Source organism: Haplochromis burtoni, unplaced genomic scaffold, assembly GCF_018398535.1.
Source record: "Haplochromis burtoni strain Fernald_Lab_line unplaced genomic scaffold, NCSU_Asbu1 Contig_275, whole genome shotgun sequence".
Taxonomy (NCBI): domain Eukaryota; kingdom Metazoa; phylum Chordata; class Actinopteri; order Cichliformes; family Cichlidae; genus Haplochromis; species Haplochromis burtoni.
Genome location: NW_024582636.1, coordinates 578,193 through 598,807, shown reverse-complemented (window position 1 = coordinate 598,807; position 20,615 = coordinate 578,193). Strand labels below are relative to the sequence as shown.

The 20,615-nt window shown below is 42.8% G+C and overlaps 1 protein-coding gene across 4 annotated transcripts in view; it reads right to left on the bottom strand.

Annotated features, from left to right (window-relative positions):
* The window catches only part of sema5ba (sema domain, seven thrombospondin repeats (type 1 and type 1-like), transmembrane domain (TM) and short cytoplasmic domain, (semaphorin) 5Ba), a 191,909-nt gene that overhangs the window by 19,570 nt on the left and 151,724 nt on the right, over positions 1–20,615 (bottom strand). For all 4 annotated transcript variants that reach the window (XM_042227660.1, XM_042227661.1, XM_042227658.1 and 1 more), the window contains 6 exons: positions 7,839–7,956; positions 7,268–7,452; positions 5,200–5,343; positions 4,201–4,348; positions 3,216–3,441; positions 595–807 (listed from right to left, as the gene is read on the bottom strand). In XM_042227660.1, coding sequence (XP_042083594.1) covers positions 595–807; positions 3,216–3,441; positions 4,201–4,348; positions 5,200–5,343; positions 7,268–7,452; positions 7,839–7,956 — 1,034 coding nt within the window. The remainder of the gene's footprint in view (positions 1–594; positions 808–3,215; positions 3,442–4,200; positions 4,349–5,199; positions 5,344–7,267; positions 7,453–7,838; positions 7,957–20,615) is intronic.

Here is a 20,615-nt window from a genome sequence, read left to right as displayed (position 1 = left end):
TGTGTGTGTGTGTGTGTGTGTGTGTGTGTGTGTCTGTCCTCATTCTGTTTAATAAGTGTAGCCTGTCAATGCAGCAGAAGAGTTCTAGGTCAGCTGATTATGGTTTGATGAGGACTTTGAAATAGATAACTTCATTTGTCCAATAGTGCTTCCTGCACTGCTGAAGCTGCTGGTAACCATTAGCAAATGAAGCTAATGATCCACTCAGCAGTATTTTAGTACCCCCACCGACCTCCCTCCCTCTCTCGTTCTTTTTCCATCTTTTTCTCCGAGTGTGAAAGTGTGGATGTGTGTCGATTATCGACCCACGATATACTGAAGAGGTTAGCAACAGGACACCAACCGCCTTTATCCATCCTCGGTTTATCTTCAGTTTGTGATTACCTGCAATCAGGTTGTACTGGAACACCTGCTGGGATGCTACACGACATATTTGAGGATGTGTCATGTGTAATATATGAAGCAGCTAAAGTCCAAAACCTTTGAAAGGCCTTCAGTAAGCCTGCAGAACTATTGCTCAGGACCACAAATTACAAGAAAGTCTTGCTGCTTGTAAGCAAAACGTAACAGGGTTTGTAGTGTATCTTCACTGACCTGGACATGCCTGGACATTACAGTCCTGATACTCCACAGGCGAGCCACGGCAGGCCACAGGGGCACTCTTTCCCTCTGGGCCAGAGCAGGTTCGCCGACGCGTGCGATAACCTTTTGCGCAACTGTGTGAGCAGCTTGACCAGGTCTCCCATGATGACCAGCCTGTGCCCGATACTCTCACCACTGGAGTCTTGAGGAGTTCCTCGACAAGGGCTAAAGAGAGAAGAAAAATAGGGGTAAGAAAATGGAAATGAAGTTCCAGTTTAAAGAAATTTCTGCTGCGCTGTTAGATTGAGATCTTAAAGAATTTCACCAGACACACGAAGCATGAAAAGTCTTTGACTGAAAGTCAAACATTGTGTACATGACTTTGCCAGGAGGCATATTTCTTTCTCTTTTCCTTTCAGACTCGGTCTGTGTCTCTCATGCATCCTGCGATTTCCTGCTGTCAGTGTTTCATCAGTTTGTCAGAGTCGATGCGGCCCCCCCAGGAGGCTGACACGGAGAGACAGGTAATCGATTTAGGGAAGGGGGCATTAAAAAGCCACCAGTGGGGAGCAGTGGACTGTGGCCCTGTGCAACTCTCTGTGTGACGGTGTGTATGTGGGAGCACAGGACTGTGACTCCGTCACTAACAGCATGTAGGGGAGCTAACAGGAGGGCTGTTTCAGCATGTCACAACTCTCCTGGGAGAAATCTTTGCATGCTGCTGCCTTCTCACTTGTTCACAGAGAAGTAGGCCAATTTGTCTGAACTACAGTACTATGTGTGTACACATAAACAAAGATCCAAATATAGACAGAAATTGCTATCCTACTGGAATTTGAAAAACTATTAAATATATAAACAACACTGAAATTTGGCTTTTGATTATCTTCACATTTTCTTTTCTGTTGTCTCTTTTTAAATATCAGAGAGAGCTGAAAAAAGCAACATGCTTTCAGTGTTATAGGTTGAAAAACTATATAAAAACCTGTCAGGATACTGTTAATCATGTGATTTGAGAGGGGACTAGTGTCCTGCACCTCCTTTGGACTCGTATTTTCATGCTTTAGAGGCTCTAACAAGAGTAACAGGCCAATCACATTTAGTTTGAGATCAGATCTCATAAAATATTTAAAGTAGCATAAAAAGGAACAGAAGTCAGCATAGAAAGCTGGATGTCACGGTGCAATGGGTTAAGTAGAGCATTTTTACCTGGGAGAGCAGGTTTTAAAGCCAAAAGTCAGCATTGACTTACTTTAGTGTGTATGCCTGAGCTTGTGTGAGGGCCTTAGCACAGATAAGAGAGAAGGCAGGAGCAGGGATGTCTATTTTCATTGACGTTTTTACTGGTTAATCTATAGAGAACATTGATTTGTTCAGGCAGCTGAACCTAAAGGTGGAGATCGGAGCATTTGTTTTTATAGTGCTGCACCACTACAGAGCTTACAGTGCACAATATATGATTACAACACATGGACATCATTACACAGAAACAGATGACACACAAATAAATAACAGAGTAATAGATAACCGTGTTATGTTCAGTTAAGTTATATAAGCGTGGATCGCTAGTTGTCACGTAACAGCCCTTTGAAGGCATCCCAGCGGCAGCAAAGGAGGAGAGATTGTGGTATATAGAAAAGAGATGGATTTTGAGCCTACACTTGATAATGTGAGAGCCCACCTCCCAAACCTGCAAAGGCAGCCTATTTCAAAGGAGGAGAGCTCGGTGAGCAAAGGCTCTATCCTGTAGCAAGCAACATCAGCGAGCGTAATCGACAGATTGGAGTACACACTGGAACAAAGCACTAAAGTTAGATTTGTGTGCCATTCGTGGACAGATTACTGAGTAGTGGTACTCAATAGAAGCCCAGGTTGTGAAGGGGTCAAATCCTCAGTGGGAATATATTGTTAAGTTTTGTGCAGAGAGCACAAAAAAAATCATTTACTTGACTGTTGTTACACGATTGGAGCTACTAGAAGAATATCTGCTGCAAAATGCATACAGTAAAACTGCATGTTGAATGCCCTGCAATTGGTCCGTGATGGTAAACCCATTATCTGATAAGAGCTCAAAAATGTTATATTTTCATGGTCACTGTTTCACATTATTTTGGAAGACATAGCTGTTTTCATGTTTAATCTTTAAGAAAGTAAGAAATAGTTAAGTCCATTTCCCAGTCACACATTATCATGAAAATAAGATAGATGGCAAAGTACTATGGACATGTCAACAAACCACAGAATGGCAGCAAAGGCTTACATGGCAATGATCCAGTATAAAAACGAATGCTATCAATTCAACAATTAATCAGTTTAAGATCTGATGGTGTTTTAACTTGTTGCAGAACAGCTACAAATAGTAAAAGCAAAAGCAGTTAATTTAAGCTATAAAAGTTATGTGACAAACCACAAGCCCCGAGCTGGGAAAAGGGTTGCTCCTCAGTGCCAGCGCTGAAGGAAAACAGCAATAGCCACTCTTAAAAATGTCTGCATTTAAAACTGAGTTGTGGAGCTACTTAGATATCATTGCCAGTATGTGAATTTTATTTGATGCTAGGTTTTCCTCTGAACCCAAGGTGACAGTACTGTAAAATGTGACAATAAAACTCTAGAGACAACAATGGTTAACTTACTATCTGTCTCACAGGCCACTGTGCCATCGTTAGGACAGAAGCGCGTCTCCACCTTCTTCCGTCCAATCTGCAGCTCGTGAGGATCAGACAGGTGGGCCCTGCACATGTAGCGCATCCTCTGCTCTTGACGAGCTCCTCCCTGAGTGACATTGACGGGCATCCAGGGTGTCCAAGGTGTGTTCCTCTTCACCTCTGGACAAGCCTCCAGGTTACAGGCCTTGTACTCCTGAGAAAGAAGGCGGCAGAAGCTATGAGTTTGGTGGGGTTTGTTTCTTCCATTGTTTCTGCCTGTACAGACTGAAGCTAAAAAAGGTTATAAAAACAAAAACAAAACACACATTACACTGTGTGCATGGGTGCACTGAAAAACTGACACGGAAATGAAAATTGTTCCTCTTCTTTCTGTGAAAACTAAACTGCAGGTGCTTCCCAAAAAACTGTGGAGATGGAACAATTACCTGTTATTTTTCACACAAAATAAGGAAAATCAGGAATGTTACTGATTTCTTTTGTGAATAAAAAGGGAAGACAAACTGGTTTTCTTCCCAGTTAGGAGGACTTGCCTTGCCCTACCTCTATAATAATGTTATTCCCCAGAAAGTTTTCATTAATGTATAATATTTAATAACTCATAAACCACTGTAAAAACAAAAAAAAATCATACATTTATATAGCAGATACATAGTGAAAAAACAGGAATGTGAACGGGTTCTTTTTCAATAGTAAAAGCTGTAAAACCTTTGAAAATACGTTAAAAGTTTGAAATCTGTGCACATTCCTAAAGCCGTCCAGCGGGCTTGACTGGAGTCTTTGCTGGATCGATTGTAGGCCCTGGACCTTATGTTTGACACCCCTGATTTATTCCACTGCTCTCTTAAAAATATCAGATTGTGCAGCTGTATAAAATGTAGTTTTTAAATTATTGGTTCCATTATTGTTTTGTGTTATGTGAGCAGATATTTATGTGAGTGCGTGCGTTTCCTACCAATGCACATCCTGGGCAGCTGTTGCCATTCTCGCAAGTGCGGACCCTGGAGTGGACACCTCCACCGCACTCGGTGCTGCACTTTGTCCAGGAGCCCCACGGGGTCCAGAAGATAGGCTGGGGACAGGACACCCCTTCATTGCAGAACCTGTGAAGATGGCAGCGACAGCAGGATGAGGTGTGGAAGTGACTAAAATTCAAGTCAGAACTACAGACTTAGAGACTACACTTCTGCACTCAAAAGACAGAAAACTGAAATTCAGCATTTTTTTCACGACAATAATATCTATACTTTTAACCTATGAAGGAGCTTCTGTTGTGGAGTGCAGTATGTCATGGTTTATATGATGAAAACAATTTGAAAACTCTAAACATCATTTAATGGCTGTTAAATCACTGTGAATTTTACCACAGAAATTAGTTAACACAACAGAATACATCTCTCAGCTTCATGTATTTTGGAACTGGGTTTTCTCCAGACCTGGAATGTGAATGTTCCAGTCTCTAAAGCACTTTGAGTCAACTTCTGTTGTTTAAATGTGCTATAGGCTATAATAACACATTGTGACAGTCGGCACAATACATTTTTCATGGTACATGTTTGAGGTATATTTTTTCATTTTGAAAAAATAAAAATTTAACACAATTCATTGGGCAAAAAATACTGACCTTCGAGGATAGAAACAAAGTATCGATCCTATTGTGCTAGAATCAATCCGATGCCAGCGATTGAGTTGATACTATCAATTTTTGGATCAATCTGCCCACCTCTATTCATTGGCATACGTATAAAAGTCTGATAAGGCAAGTCAATGAATACAACCAAATTCTAACTTCAATGCTGTTCCAAAGCTGGGCCATGAGGAGAGCAAACGCCTGATCACAGCGAGGACTTAAGAGTCCACTGATGTACCCTGGCACCTGGCTGTGTAAAGCCTTGTAAATCACGAGTAATGAGGAGCATGAACTGTTGTCGCTGAGAAACAAAGAGAGAGGTACCTTTCATCCCTGCTAGGCCCGACACACACACGGCCACCGTGGCGAGGTGAGGGGTTGTTACAAGAACGCTGGCGCAGCTCGAAGCCTGTACCGCAGGTTGTGCTACACTGTCCCCATGACGACCAGGGTGTCCAGCCTCCATTTCTATGAAAGAAAAATATTAGCAACAACAACTTCTCTATAATTATTCCCTGCTGCTTTTAGCATTATTCTTGTATATAACATTCTTTAATGCTATAGTTAAAAAAAAAAAGCCTTTTAGCTATAACTGCCTAATCAGTGCTCTTATTCTGACTTCCTGCAAATAAAAATACAAACACACAAAGACAGCTCATTCTGACTGGGGAACATTCATTCAATTTGCTTAAGTGCTTTGTTCCTGGGTCTCACTCGTCATGATTTAATTGGCACTTTCTGCAAAAGCACAATTCAATTGCGACACCAAGGATTAAATCTGGCGTGACTATCCAGCGGGATGAAAGTTCCTGAGCTCTTTGTCTTGACTCCGTTCTCTGTAACACTGATTAGCCAATTCCCCCGAAGACAGCGGTAGTAAGAGATGTCACAAGGAGAATGTGGATGTCACCTACACTTTCTAAAAAGATTCATCACTTTCATGATCTTTCTTATGTTCTGTCAGAGTAGAAATTGCACCCCGAGGTGGCTGCTTCAAAAGTCACTCTGGACATTCCTGCTACAATAGCAGAGTTTAAGTAAAGGCATTAGAGTTCGTCTGATCGTTGGCCCAGCTCATTAGCAAAAGGAATAATTTCAACCTGGCAGTGTCCGTTGGACTCATCCACCATACATTAACTCCCAGAGAGGAGCTCTATCTGACAGAGTGACACAAGAAATGCAAAAATGAAATAAATTTTAGTAAAATACTGAAATAAAAGGAAAAAGGTGACAGCTAAGGAGTCCAGCTGAAGTAACACTATAGTTTAGCTATCAGCAAAATGTAATGAAGGAAACTTGCAGCAGAGAAATCCATCTGGAGCATCCTTAGATGCTACACAGAGCTTTGCAGAGCACCTTTTTCATGTTCCAGCTGTGTACTGTCTCCTTGGGGCAGTGTCAAAAATATGTGGCAGCAGTAATGTGGCTACTTATGATTGTTTTGTTGCTGGTCCTTTAGGGTAGCCCCTACTGTGGAGAAGACAGTGGTCTTAATAGACAAACACTTCTCTGAAGTGAAGTGACACACAAACCGTGTGGAACTGTTACAGTGTGGTTAGCTTTCGTGCTTCTTCCTCTTCATGGTGAGCTCCTGAGATCTTTCCTTTCCTCCTAAAGCCAGCTTATCAACCAATCAGCATTTCTATAACTATTTATAGTCTAATCAACATTAGGTTGTGTTGTTAGGCCTCAGTCACGCAGTCTTAATAGCATGTTGAGACCTGTTGGCAACCACCGGTCAACACCATCTTGTGATTAGTTTGGTCACTAGCTGGTTGCCATAGTCACCAGCAGTTAACTTTGAAGACACGCGTGGCAGTAAAACTAACATTTGTGCCTCTTCTAGCGTGTAGCTAACAGTGGTAAGGAACAACTTTTACTTTGTTTTCTGTTTCCGGTTCATGTTGCACTTTTTACCAAAGCTTGAAGAGTAAATTTGAGCATTTGCAGAAAAAGTGGTCTCATCCATGCAGACTACAGCGAACACGGCAATCAAAACAACTCCATGAAGGTTTTTGTGCAGCACCTGCTTTCTGATTGATTGGATCTAGTTATAACCACCAGCTTGCAGAAGCCACTTACCAATGGGTAGAAATAAACATTTATTGAATTCAGGTTGCCAGGGGGTCACCAACTGGTCTCAAGGCCTGTGTGATTTATGTTTTTGGAAAACAGCACACAAGTGTACCTTAGTAGCCTCTGTATTGGTTGAATTTGCCTCTCTTTACACTTACAGCCAATTGAGAATCACAGTTCAGCAAATAGACTAGCCTTTCATCCACCTGGAGAAATCCGCGCAGTGGGACAGGAAGAACCCACACTGCATTACTGTGCACTCAAAAACTAGTGTGAAAAATAGAAAATCACTCTTTTCAGATATTTTCTTTTCTACCTTGAACAGTTTGACACCTCGATGGTGGGGCCCTCGCAGTTTTTGCCTCCACACCGAGGGGCAGGACTGTCACAAGATCTGGAGCGACACAAACAGGAGCTCACACCATCAACAACATCATCATTGTTGCAGGGTTGCCACGGTGCCCAGGGCCCGAAGCCGCCGTCGATGGTCTGGTTCCGCAGCTGGAAAACACACATCGGTCATAAGTCACAGGAAGCAGACAGGCCCTGCTTACCAAAATAAAGACGAGAATGTTTTTAGACGAGTAAATGGAAATAAAAGCACTACAATTCACTTCCTTCTGCCAACTTAAACTTAAATCCCTTTGATTTCAGTTGTTTAAGCTTAGTCAAATTCACCTTCTTTTCTTCCTCTGCTTTATCCTATAACCTGCACTTGAGCCAGCTCTTTTACGGGACACATGAATGGTATCATCCACTATTGAATGTGAAAAAAAAGATGACATTAACAAAGCGCCTGCAGTACGTCTTACACCCCCGCTGTGAGAAGAAGTCAGGCGCCCTTGGCCTTTTCTTACAGGAAAACGAGGCCGTGATGTCACTCTTACCGGACAAACGGTGATGTTCTGCTTCCACTGGCTCATGTTAGAACTGTCCTCCAACGTGGTGCATCTGCGCTGCCTAAAGTCCCAGCCGCAGTAAGGGTCCCTCGCCTCCAAGCACAGTCTGCGAGGAGAGGAGAGGAGAGGAAGAAGGAGTTTTCAGCACAGTGAATAACTGTATGGATAAATGGCCTGTATTTGTATAGCGCTTTACTAGTCCCCAAGGACCCCAAAGCGCTTTACACATCCAGTCATCCACACACTGGTGATGGCAGCTACATTGTAGCCACCCTGGGGCGCACTGACAGAGGCGAGGCTGCCAGACACTGGCGCCACCGGGCCCTCTGACCACCACCAGTAGGCAACGGGTGAAGTGTCTTACCCAAGGACACAACGACCGAGACTGTCCAAGCCGGGGCTCGAACCGGCAACCTTCCGATTACAAGGAATTAAAATCCATTTTACATATGTAATCTGATTAAATAGAATATTGCATTTTTTATACACTGAGTGCAGCAGTTTTCATTTGTTTCTTTTCTTTAATAACATGTATGGAGAGGTCAAATAAACAAACTACTAAAAACCACCAGAAACAAAAAAAAAAAAAGTCCTCTGTTAAACTGCAGGAAGTAGCACACGTGCATTTTAAGGAAAGACTGCGTTGATCAGAGTTTTTGATGCAGTGTCCCTCCCTCTGCTCAAATACTAACATGAAACATCACCCAAACAGTGATTAAATATTTGCAAGCTCCCCCAGTAAAACAGAGGCTTAATGACAGCTAATTAAATCTAAAGCTGTTAATGACGAGGCTTAGCTGCCAGAGCTGATCTGGATGCCTCAGGAAGACAGAATAAAGGCATCAACTGAGTAACTCCTCTCTCTCAAAAGGCGCCCCTTCACTTTCAGCATCCCTCGCTATCCCCCTTCTGCTTCTCTTTTTCAGCTACGGTCTTTCCCTCTAATCGTACTCCTTCTCTTTTGCGATTTTCCTTAATTGCAGCGCAGGAGATTCTCTCGCTCCTGTCTTTCAATTCTGCTGAAAGGAAAGATTCTTGTTGCTTTCCCCCCCTGTTTTCCTGGCACAGGCACGCATGGTTTATTTGAAGAGCCCTGTAGTGTTTTAGCTGAGAGGTTGAGGAATGTCCAAGTGTTGATACAGCTCTCTGTGAACGGGCCCTGAGCTCAGCGATGAACTCGAGGTCGGTTTGGTTCCATAAAGACATTACTGCTTCGTCAGCAAATCAGAGGTGACCCCGGCAGACAAACAAAACGAGCGAGCGTGGAGTGGCAGCAGCGTTCCTCTGGTGATCTGTGGCACAGCTAGCCGGGGAAAGGACGACCTTTACTTTGCGACCACTGACTGGTAACCTTTGTGTGTGTCGTTTTAATTAAGCGGCTCTATTACACTGGATGCAATCTCCGATACCGACAAAACGATAATCGTAATGAGGTCGGCAACAAAGTCACAGTTCACTGAACTTAATAGATCATTTGAAAGGGGGGGAGGGAGGAGCTGGATGCCATTTTGGCTCAAGGGTGACCACACCGTGTCTGGAGTGACTTTGACGGGTGGCTTTGCGTCGTCACCACGGCTGAAGAATTCTCATTTGGTTTTCTGATTAGCAAACTTCCCTCCAGCACACACACCACTGCAGAGATCAGCTGAGCGGAACAATTAATAAGTGTGCATTTCATGGAGAATAAATGTTGTACGAAAAGGAAGCGGCGGTAGCGATTTAAAGCCTAATTACCTCTGGGTAATATGTGCCGGGAGGCAGGCTGGGAGGATTCTGACCTCAGGGAAAGACATTCGGTGGTGGATTCACCCGGTTTGCATTGATTTAGGGACATGAATGAATGCAACTCATAGTATGAGCTATTTTGAAGACTGGAACAACTGGAAAGCTGATCCTGACAAATTGGCTGACAAACTGAAGTGCAGATATGAGAGGGTTAATACATCTTTTGAATTTATCACTCCATCACAAACGTGAATTGCACCGCTCTGGGTAAGAAGGTGCAGCTTTCCCCTGTTTTGAGTTTCGTCAATGTAGATGCAAGATAGGCAAACTTTTATAAACCTTCATTAATATTTTAGACAACAACCAATTTTGAGGCAACAGGTTGGGGAATGTTCCAACCAACAGCACCGTGTCTACAAAGACACGACCTTATAATGTATTTGTAGTACAATAAAAAAAAGACAAAATCAGTGGTTGACCTCATGGGGCAGATTTACTAAAGAGGGCTGCAATAAGAGCTGTATGGGTGACCAGTGCAGATGGGTGTCTATCAATAACAGGATTGCAAACAAACAGATGTGAGGGTTCAATGAGACTTCCAGCAGCGTAGGTGCAGTTTGCTTTTTGTGACAAACATAAAATAAGAGAACTTTCTATGATGTGTTTATTCAGTTCAATATAATTTTATTTATATAGCACAAATTCACAACAGCTGCTTCAAGGCAGAACCAGAGGTTATGTCAGGAATGTAAATGTGTGTAAAACACTTTACTGCTCACAGAAGAGATCACAGCACTGTAGGCATTATACTGTCGGGGGCCCTGGGTCTTGGTCCTTGGTGTTTCTCTGTGTGTGTTTCTTGCAATTCTTTTTGGTTTTGAGGATCACTCGTATTTAAGTTTAGGGTTTTTTGTAATATTAGCGAGGTTGCTATTTTCCTTTATGTCATTTATTACATCCTCTCAAGCTGTTTCTTTTTAGCACCTTTGACATTTACAGCGTTTTGTTTCCCAACGTTTTTGTGAGATGTTGCTGCCATCAAATTCTAAATGAGGTAATCTTTTTCATGAAATGGTATGTCTCAGATGTTCTACTGAGAATAAAATATGAATTTATGAGATTTGCAAATCATTGCATCCCATTTTTATTTGCAGTTTGTACAGCATCTCTGCTGTTTTTGGTTTTAGGCTTGTACCTGTGAAAATCCTCCATCCAAACAAGTGGAGGATGAACATTAGAAATCGCAGTAAGGAGGGATGTGAATAACTGCTGCTCACTGGTAAATAGGTATGACAGCTAAAGTGGTATGTTGCTCAACATAGTCTGAATCTTTAACAAAATGGGTTTAAAAGATGTTTTTATTAAAAAAATCGGACTGCTTTTTATTTTTCGTATATTAATAGGATGGCTAAAACTCTTGTGTCCCATCCTTTCTTTCCACCACATCCCAGTTTTAATACTAGTCAAGGGAGAAAAAGACAGTGTGCCAGACCATTTAGCTCCCTCTCTGACCTTTTCTACAGCTGCATAACACACCAGCCAAAACCTCGCAGTGCTATTCTGCCTTGACGGCTCACTATTTTTTAAAAACAGCACCACTGTAAAAGTTAATTAGAGGCAGTGTGGATGGAGCGAGGGCTGTGTGATGGGAGCAGAAAAGCTAATTCCTCAAGCAGGTGCAAAGGAATGTCAGCCAGAACAGGAGGCTGATCCTGCAGATATGGAGAAGTGTGAGGCCTCTGAAAATGGCACAAAGTGTGTGCGTATCTTAATTTGTGTAAGTGTGCACATAAGCAAGCGTGCTTACTCATGAGCACTTCATCTTCGTACACCACGAGGGCGTGTCTTTGTGCTGTATGTGTGAGTGAATCGTTTGAGAAGTCTGCAGGGTACTGGCTGATATTTAATTCAGTAGCATGCATGCCCAGTGGCACACTATATCAAAACAGAGAAGCTATGGAACACGGCCTGTTAAATTTTAAACATACTGAGCAGCAAAACTCAGCAGCGCATATAACAATAAGTCCGGACAACTGGCATCAGAAGATAAATCTCCTGCATTCTGTCGGGGTGTAATTGACATTTTAAATCGTTTGTGAATGCAGTAAAAACCAGTGTCTCCTTTTATTATTGGACCTTTAACAACCAGACGTAAAAACAATAGTGCACCTCGCCTTTAATAGCAGGCTGTCAGTGTATAATTGCAAATATGATCACCAGAACTGATAAATTATGGATTGCATTCAGCCATTATTAGATGTCACGCTGACACTCGGAGAAAACGTTAGCAAAGGCTGTCTGGAGGGCCTGACTCATTTAACATATGTTGGCATACGGCAGCCTCTCCATCTCTCCATATGAGCTATGCCATTTCTTTTTAAACATCCACTCTTAGGAGACCACTGCTGTCAAGGCACTCTTCATCCTCTCTCCAGGGGGAGCGAGCCTGTCCCCAGGGATTCTTACCCCCGCCTGCTGTGCTGGGCTGAGCTGGCTATTTAAGAAGTCTGCTCATGATGAATCGGAAACAGAGAGAACTCCTGCTAGCACTCAGCGCTAATACATCCAATTAGGCCCAGTTGGAGCCAGGCTGAAGACTGATGGTGCCGTGTCCAAAAAAACTCAAGAAAACAAAAGTGAGATGGCTGTCTGCCAAAAAAAGAAAAACCTTGCTGTCCTCTATGTACATTTTTTGGCCCCGGTGGATAAAAAGTAGCTGCATCATCACAGAGAAACAATGGGGCGGCAGAGACAGGCTACACATCAAGGAGAGATCCAGGATAAGAAATTATATTAAAACGGCTGAAAGAGTGGAGAGAAGAAGATATGAGACACAAAGACGACACAGAAATGGGCAATATGAATATGGACAAAAATAACCAAGAGGTGAAAGCTCTTGTTTGTTTGACAACATTTTATCAACCCAGTCAGCCTTTTTGATGGAGTTGTAAATCTATAATCCATCCCATCTATACTGGCCCATCCAATCTAATTTTATACTTGGCAGGTCAAACATCCATCACAATGCAGACAAGCAACCTCTACCTAGGACTCTTGGAGCTATTCTTAAAATTTTCTTTGGACACAGAGAAGAAAACCTTGATAGAGGATGCGCGTACAAAATCCAGGAACCAAAGCTCCCATTACAGAATGTTCTAACCCAGCACTCCCCAACCTTTTTTGTGCTACGGACCGGTTTAATGTCAGATGATATTTTCACGGACCGGCCTTTAAGGTGTTGCAGATAAATACAAGAAAATAAAATGACACGGCCGAGACAAAAACTGTGGTATTTTATAAATATAATAATAAATGCAAATTCACTGTGTAATTGTGTAACTTTATCAGCAGCGTCCTCCTGAAATGCGCCAACAACATTGAGAGTAACATCCTCCTCTCTGCCCCTCAATGCTCTCTGGTCGCTATGGTAATGTGTAAATATTTCTTTCAAAATAAGACACACACAGGAAAAGACCCAGGGAAACCAAGCTAACGATGAAAACCCTGAAAACCTGAGCCTCAACTCTCGCGGCCCGGCACCAAACAACTCATGGACCAGTACCAGTCCCTGGCCCTGGTCAGTGCAGTTCCCACTGTCACACTCACGTGTGCAGCAACGGTAGATGTCCCAGTCGGTGCTGGTTTATTCCTTTACTTTGCTGACTGTTACTCACTGGTGATGTAACATGACACGTGAGGTCACAAGTCAAGCAAGAACAAACAACCAAAATAAAGAAACAGAGGAAGAAGCTACTGAGTGACCAGAGAACATGCAATGCCAATGAAATTAAGTGGCTTGTAGCAATGACAGGAAAAAAAAAATGCCAGCAAACTAAAGTAGGCAAATAACAACTAATCTCAAATTTGAGGCAAGTTAATAAAGGTACTACGAAATTACACAAGAACGTTATCTATGAGCAGAGCTTTGAGTAAAAGCGCTAACATTCACAGGGACCAACTCTCAGCAAGAATGTGATGGGAGATGAGCAAATACCACTTTAACTGACATCATACATACAGTACATGTGTCTTTGATGATGATGATGATGCCTGGCAACAAGAGTGACAGTCTCCAACATGTAGGAGACTCCATAATGAAACCATCACTCATTAAAATGACAGCAAACTCGGAACTGCACATGCTCGGGTTCCCAGCAATACAGTCAGCGCATCTGATGTACAGTGGGACAAAAAAGTATTTAGTCAGCCACCGATTGTGCAAGTTCCCCCACTTAAAATGATGACAGAGGTCAGTAATTTGCACCAGAGGTACACTTCAACTGTGAGAGACAGAATGTGAAAAAAAAATCCATGAATTCACATGGTAGGATTTGTAAAGAATTTATTCGTAAATCAGGGTGGAAAATAAGTATTTGGTCACCTCAAACAAGGAAAATCTCTGGCTCTCACAGACCTGTAACGTCTTCTGTAAGAAGCTTTTCTGTCCCCCACTCGTTACCTGTATGAATGGCACCTGTTTGAACTCATCATCTGTATAAAAGACACCTGTCCACAGCCTCAAACAGTCAGACTCCAAACTCCGCCATGGCCAAGACCAAAGAGCTTTCGAAGGACACCAGGAAAAGTATTGTAGACCTGCACCAGACTGGGAAGAGTGAATCTACAATAGGCAAGCAGCTTGGTGTGAAAAAATCAACTGTGGGAGCAATCATCAGAAAATGGAAGACATACAAGACCACTGATAATCTCCCTCGATCTGGGGCTCCACGCAAGATCTCATCCCGTGGGGTCAAAATGATCATGAGAACGGTGAGCAAAGATCCCAGAACCACACGGGGGGACCTGGTGAATGACCTGCAGAGAGCTGGGACCAAAGTAACAAAGGTCACCATCAGTAACACACTACAACGGCAGGGAATCAAATCCCGCAGTGCCAGACGTGTTCCGCTGCTGAAGCCAGTGCATGTCCAGGCCCGTCTGAAGTTTGCCAGAGAGCACATGGATGATACAGCAGAGGATTGGGAGAATGTCATGTGGTCAGATGAAACCAAAGTAGAACTTTTTGGTATAAACTCAACTCGTCGTGTTTGGAGGAAGAAGAATACTGAGTTGCATCCCAAGAACACCATACCTACTGTGAAGCATGGGGGTGGAAACATCATGCTATGGGGCTGTTTTTCTGCCAAGGGGACAGGACGACTGATCCGTGTTAAGGACAGAATGAATGGGGCCATGTATCGTGAGATTTTGAGCCAAAACCTCCTTCCATCAGTGAGAACTTTGAAGATGAAACGAGGCTGGGTCTTCCAACATGACAATGATCCAAAACACACCGCCCGGGCAACAAAGGAGTGGCTCCGTAAGAAGCATTTGAAAGTCCTGGAGTGGCCTAGCCAGTCTCCAGACCTCAACCCCATAGAAAATCTGTGGCGGGAGTTGAAAGTCCGTGTTGCTCGGCGACAGCCCCAAAACATCACTGCTCTCGAGAAGATCTGCATGGAGGAATGGGCCAAAATACCAGCTACTGTGTGTGCAAACCTGGTAAAGACCTATAGTAAACGTTTGACCTCTGTTATTGCCAACAAAGGTTATGTTACAAAGTATTGAGTTGTATTTTTGTTATTGACCAAATACTTATTTTCCACCCTGATTTACGAATAAATTCTTTACAAATCCTACCATGTGGATTCATGGATTTTTTTTTCACATTCTGTCTCTCACAGTTGAAGTGTACCTCTGGTGCAAATTACTGACCTCTGTCATCATTTTAGGTGGGGGAACTTGCACAATTGGTGGCTGACTAAATACTTTTTTGCCCCACTGTAGATCAAATGAACGAGACAAGTGAACAACATACACCTACACATGGTTTACTGCATTTATTAGAGAGAAATTTAGGGACTTTGCAACATTTGCGGCAGAAATTAGAAAGACCCTTTTCTGAATTAAGAATAGGAATTGATTAGCCCCACTTTGATATAACCTAAATTGTTTATGAAGTGGATTATATTCTCAAAATAAGACTGAAGCTAATGCATTTCCATTAATTAATTCCCATAATTAATGTCCTTTAATTTATAGTAACTACAAGTCATCGGTGGGGCTGGGGTGGGGGGCTTAAAGACATGCTGGAGGTTAAGACATTGTGTCAGCCTAAATCAAGGCTGGAAGAAAGTAGATGTTGAGAAAGCAATCTAGACAGAAACTGACAGAGCGAGAATGAAGAAGAGAGAGAGAGAAAAAAATGATTACACTGAAGTGTAAGTGAAGCCAGAACAAAACCTGTAATAAAGGAACAGCATTCTGGAGCAGTAATAAATATATCCACTGTGTGAACACCTTCTCCCTCCATCTGCCTGAGTCCTTGGCTGGTGAAGTGTTCCTCTGACAGGTCATACAGGCTTAGCAGCAGTGAGCTCTAGAGGCCTGCTGACAGACTGGCAGTCGCAGCCGACGGTAAATTGAGTTTGCTCGGTGACCGGGCTGTAAGCTCCCCCAACACTGACACAGACAGGAAGTCTACAGCTCCAGTAGAACGACAGTGGCTCGACAGTGGCTTGGTTTTAACAAGCAGCCACACACAGTGGCGCAATCGGAGATGCTAATGGTCAGTGGTTTTCCTCAATTGCCACTTAGTGGTTTCCTGTCCTTGTTTTACACTCCTGCTGCAGGCAGGCTTAGCGTCCTTCCCCCCACGAACGCTGCTGGGTCACTATTAATAACACAAACATAACCACAAATTCTTAAACAGCAAATTGAGCCTGAGCCCTTCAGGCAGATACAACTGTACCTCTTGTAATAAACGTAATGTAAGCACACGTGTGAGCGGCGCGGTTTTTCTGCAAGAATGCAGCTGCTACAGAACAGCCTGATTTGTTCCGTTTCATCCTCCTCGACATTATCCTAATCATTTATTTAGCATTTCCTCCTTCTCATAGTTATTTTTGTTTCAGAAGTCTTACGTTCTCCTTTTCTCGTGCTCTGCCCTCGTTCTCCTCAACACCAGCTGTGAAAGCAGTCAAAGAAAAAAATAATAAAATCATCTAACTTGAAACCCCCGTGTACAACCACTTCTCCCTGTCTGACACCTCCAGTTTTGACAAATGAGTTAACCAGTCCAGTAAAGGAAAAGTGGACCTTTTAAGTTGGCTTTTTGTAGGGGATGTAAGCACCATGCTGCTGTGAAACTTGTAGTTTCATCTATTTGGCAGTGTGGACTAACTTGCTTTATTCAGTGTAAGCAGTGAGAGGCAGGGGGGGAAAAAAAGACCTGATGGATACAACGCTGTAGCTAAGCCTGCACGCTGCTGCGGCCAAAATAAATCACTCCACTAACAGAGTGAGATAGAGAGATAGAGGGCTGTGTGGAGGACAGAGCGGTACTGTTAGCCAGAGGTACCAATTGGCCAGGTCAAATATAATTACCACAAATAGAAGGACAAACACACACGGGCATGCAGACACACACACAAAAAACGGCAAGACAAGCTGTAACGTTTGTCTGCAAGCCATCACTAAAAGGATACAAATCAACAGCGCTTGAAAAGGTTTAGCAGCGTAACATAAAAAAAGCACTCGACTTAAAGACAATGCAAATGTTGTTCTGCTCTCAGGGTTTTCAGCCCCGACGTCGTCGCTAATGTGGATCAATGGCAATGAAAAACTGAACAGTAAAGGCACTTTATGTAATTGAGATTTTAAATGGTAACAGTTCAAATCAACTCAGTGTTAGCTTGTTGCTGCTGTGAGGTTTATTGTCTTTGAATATGTTATTATGCATGCTTTGATCTTTAAAAGTAAGTATGTAGAACCACCTGAACCATCTTCAGTTTAACTTGTGTCTCTTTAAGGACCTTTCTGGATAAAACATGGCCTTGCTTGACTGACCCAAAGAAAATGAGGCATTGGTTATGGACTATAGGTGCAGCCCGCTAACGGCTAAAGGCTAATAAGCCATGGCGACCGTGGCTCAGGGGGTTGGGAAGCACATTTCTAACTGGAAGGTTGCCGGTTCGATCCCCAGGCTCTCTGTCCGGGTTGTTGTGTCCTTGGGCAAGACACTTTACCCTACTACCTACTGGTGTTGGCCAGAGGGGCCGATGGTGCGATATGGCAACCTCGCTTTTGTCAGTCTGCCCCAGGGCACCTGTGGCTACAACTGTAGCTTGCTTCCACCAATGTGAGAGTGAATGAATAGTGGCATTGTAAAGCGCTTTGGGTGCCTTGAAAAGCGCTATATAAATCCAATCCATTATTATTAATAAAACCTCTGTTTTCACCCAGTGTACCCAGGACAAGCGGAGACACCTGCAGTCAGCTGGTGCTGATGGAACATATTGCTTTAATGCAAAATAATTACCTTCTCTAAAAAATCCTCAAATTTAATTGCATATTCTATGATATATTCAGCACCGTTTGTCTTTCTTTCAGAAAGATTGCTCTAAAAACTCCCACCTGAATTTCATGAAGCTTGTGGAGTCATCTGGTATAAGCTGAGGAGATGCCATTAAAATGGGCTTAGAGCCAAAGCTAATAAACATTAGCCTCACTAGCGGTGTAATGTACTAACACAGAGGATTCCTGTTTTGATGATTTGCATTAATAAATAAATAAAACTAATCCACTACATGTTTACTTCCCCAGATGCCAGGAGTACATGAGAACTACTGTACTCGCTCTTGTAGCCAACAATGACAACATTGCTTGTGGCACATAAATATAGAGGGGCACCTCCGCCTTCCTGTATCAAACTAGCTGCTAGGTCGGCATTAAGTGTTAGAGTGTGATGTAGATAAATCAGTGAGTACTTTAAGTGAGGCATTTTATTCAGTTTAGCAGCAGAATGACTTCCCCCTTGGTATGAAATTACATATGTTTTACATTCCCAAAATACTAGGGTGAAAACTCTATCCATCCAGTTTCTTCTCGTTATCCAACAAATGGTCACATGGGGTTGGAGCCTATCCCAATTGATATGGGGCGAGAGGTCACAGTGCTAACACGATCACCAATTAAGCTAACCCCACTAACCGCATGTCCTTGGACTGCGAGATCAGGATTATGTGGAGAGGACTCCTACAAACACAGAAAAAGAAGATGCAAACTCTACACAGGAAGCCCAGGACCTTGCCATGAGGCAACAGGGCTAACCGCTGTACCACTGTACTCAAAAACCACTTTAAGGTGAATTTTACATGTGGGTAGTGATGGAGAGTTTCTCAAACTCTGTTCAAATTCTGTGTCCAGAATTCTGCGTCCCTCTATAGAGGCACTCCAAACAAACTGGAGGACACACAGACATCCCTACAGACCTTCGCATTCCCCCTCTGATAGCAAAATTGTCATCACTTAGAGCCCGCGGGACCCACGTGGCTACAGAAATGATAAAACTAACCTTAAATGAAGGATCTCGGCATCACAGCTATTCCATTAAACAGTTACCTGGTTTCTAACAAAGCTGATAATAATAATTATCATGTCTCACCTGCTTCAGTGTTTGTTTATGTGTCATAATAGTGTGCCTGCTAATGGGCCGCTGTTCGCTGATATAACCATATCAGATTATTTAGTTGTTACCGGGGTGTGAATGAATATATGGCTGCATGGGAATAGGATGGCTGCACACAGCACGGGAGGGAAATTCACTCCACTCATTCAGACAACAGTACAATGCTTGGGAGCTAACTCAGAGGAGGAAAGAGCAAAAGGGCAGGTGGACCTTTTTCATGCAGTGCTAACAGTGTGTACCCAGAGAGATACTCAGGAAGACACGGTGAAAGAACAAACAGGCCTGACCTCTGATCCAGTCCATTTTTGTACACAACTGTGGACAATTAAAGAGGTAGTACACACTGAAATGTGTGTTTTTTTAAAATGTATATCATTTCTTATAAGTTCTATATAAGATACATATTCTCAATTGATGATAACAGATGAGAACTTTATACACAAAGTGTGACTGTCAGCTATGTGTCAGCAACTAGATTTCAGCTTTGCATTTTCCGTACGTTAGAGCAGCTTTCCAGCTCTGTAACCTGTCCAGTTAAGCTCTCCAGAGTATATTTGAGCGATATGATGTGCTGTGAATTTTATCTGGTTCAGCTTTAAATACTCGGCAACAAGCACTAGTCTTGCTGATTAAGCAGTGCCACTGGCAGTTTCACAGGCCATTCCTTTTTTCCCACAGTGTATTTACTCTGAACAATACATTTGAGAATAGCTTAACAATACGCTTGTGTAACACAACCGAAAACCTGTTTAAGCCTCCGTGTGCAGTATGTGTAAAAGAAAACAGCGTTTCTTTGGTGAACAACTTCTGATTTGAGCATGAGACTTAAAAAAAAAAAAAAACAAGATGTGAAAACCCAACTTTGGCTCTGGAAAGTTTAATTGGCATATCTGAGTAATTGGATCAGATCAGCACTTAATGAAAATATAAGCTGCAGGCCTATTCACATGCATGAATTCTCACTACCTGGCCATTTCTCTTTCCCCCCACAATCTCCTAACTCAATATCACACATCTGTTTTTTTTCTGGTCACTTAAGTCCAACTAAATGAGCTCAGGTGTCACCCCAACCGACAGGTTCAAAACTGTTGTATTCTCCAGCTCGTTTTGCCTTTGGCTGCAGAGCAATGTGAAAGATAATACGTATGAAGTGCAGGGGTGAGCAGAATATCACAAACCAGATTAAATGCGGCCCTCTTCCCAACCTCCCAGCCTTCCCCCTTCCTCTTATGCCCTTGGAGCCCACTCTTCTTATCGTTTCACCTTTGTGTGTCTTAAATAGCTTATTTTACTCGCCTTTTCGATCTCTTTCTTCCTGTTCCTCTTTTGTGCCTGATTCTCATCTTGCAAATCTCACCCACCCACATCTTATTAAACACAATGGTCACCTTTTCCTGGTGTGTGTGAGTGTCTGCTCCAGTGTGTCTAGGAGTTTGGATTTTTAGTAGAAACAATGAGCTGACTCATCATGCAGCATGCATATTAGAAAGTGTCCACCACCAACCCACGCATATATCACACCATGGAGACTGACACACACACACACACACACACACACACACACACACACA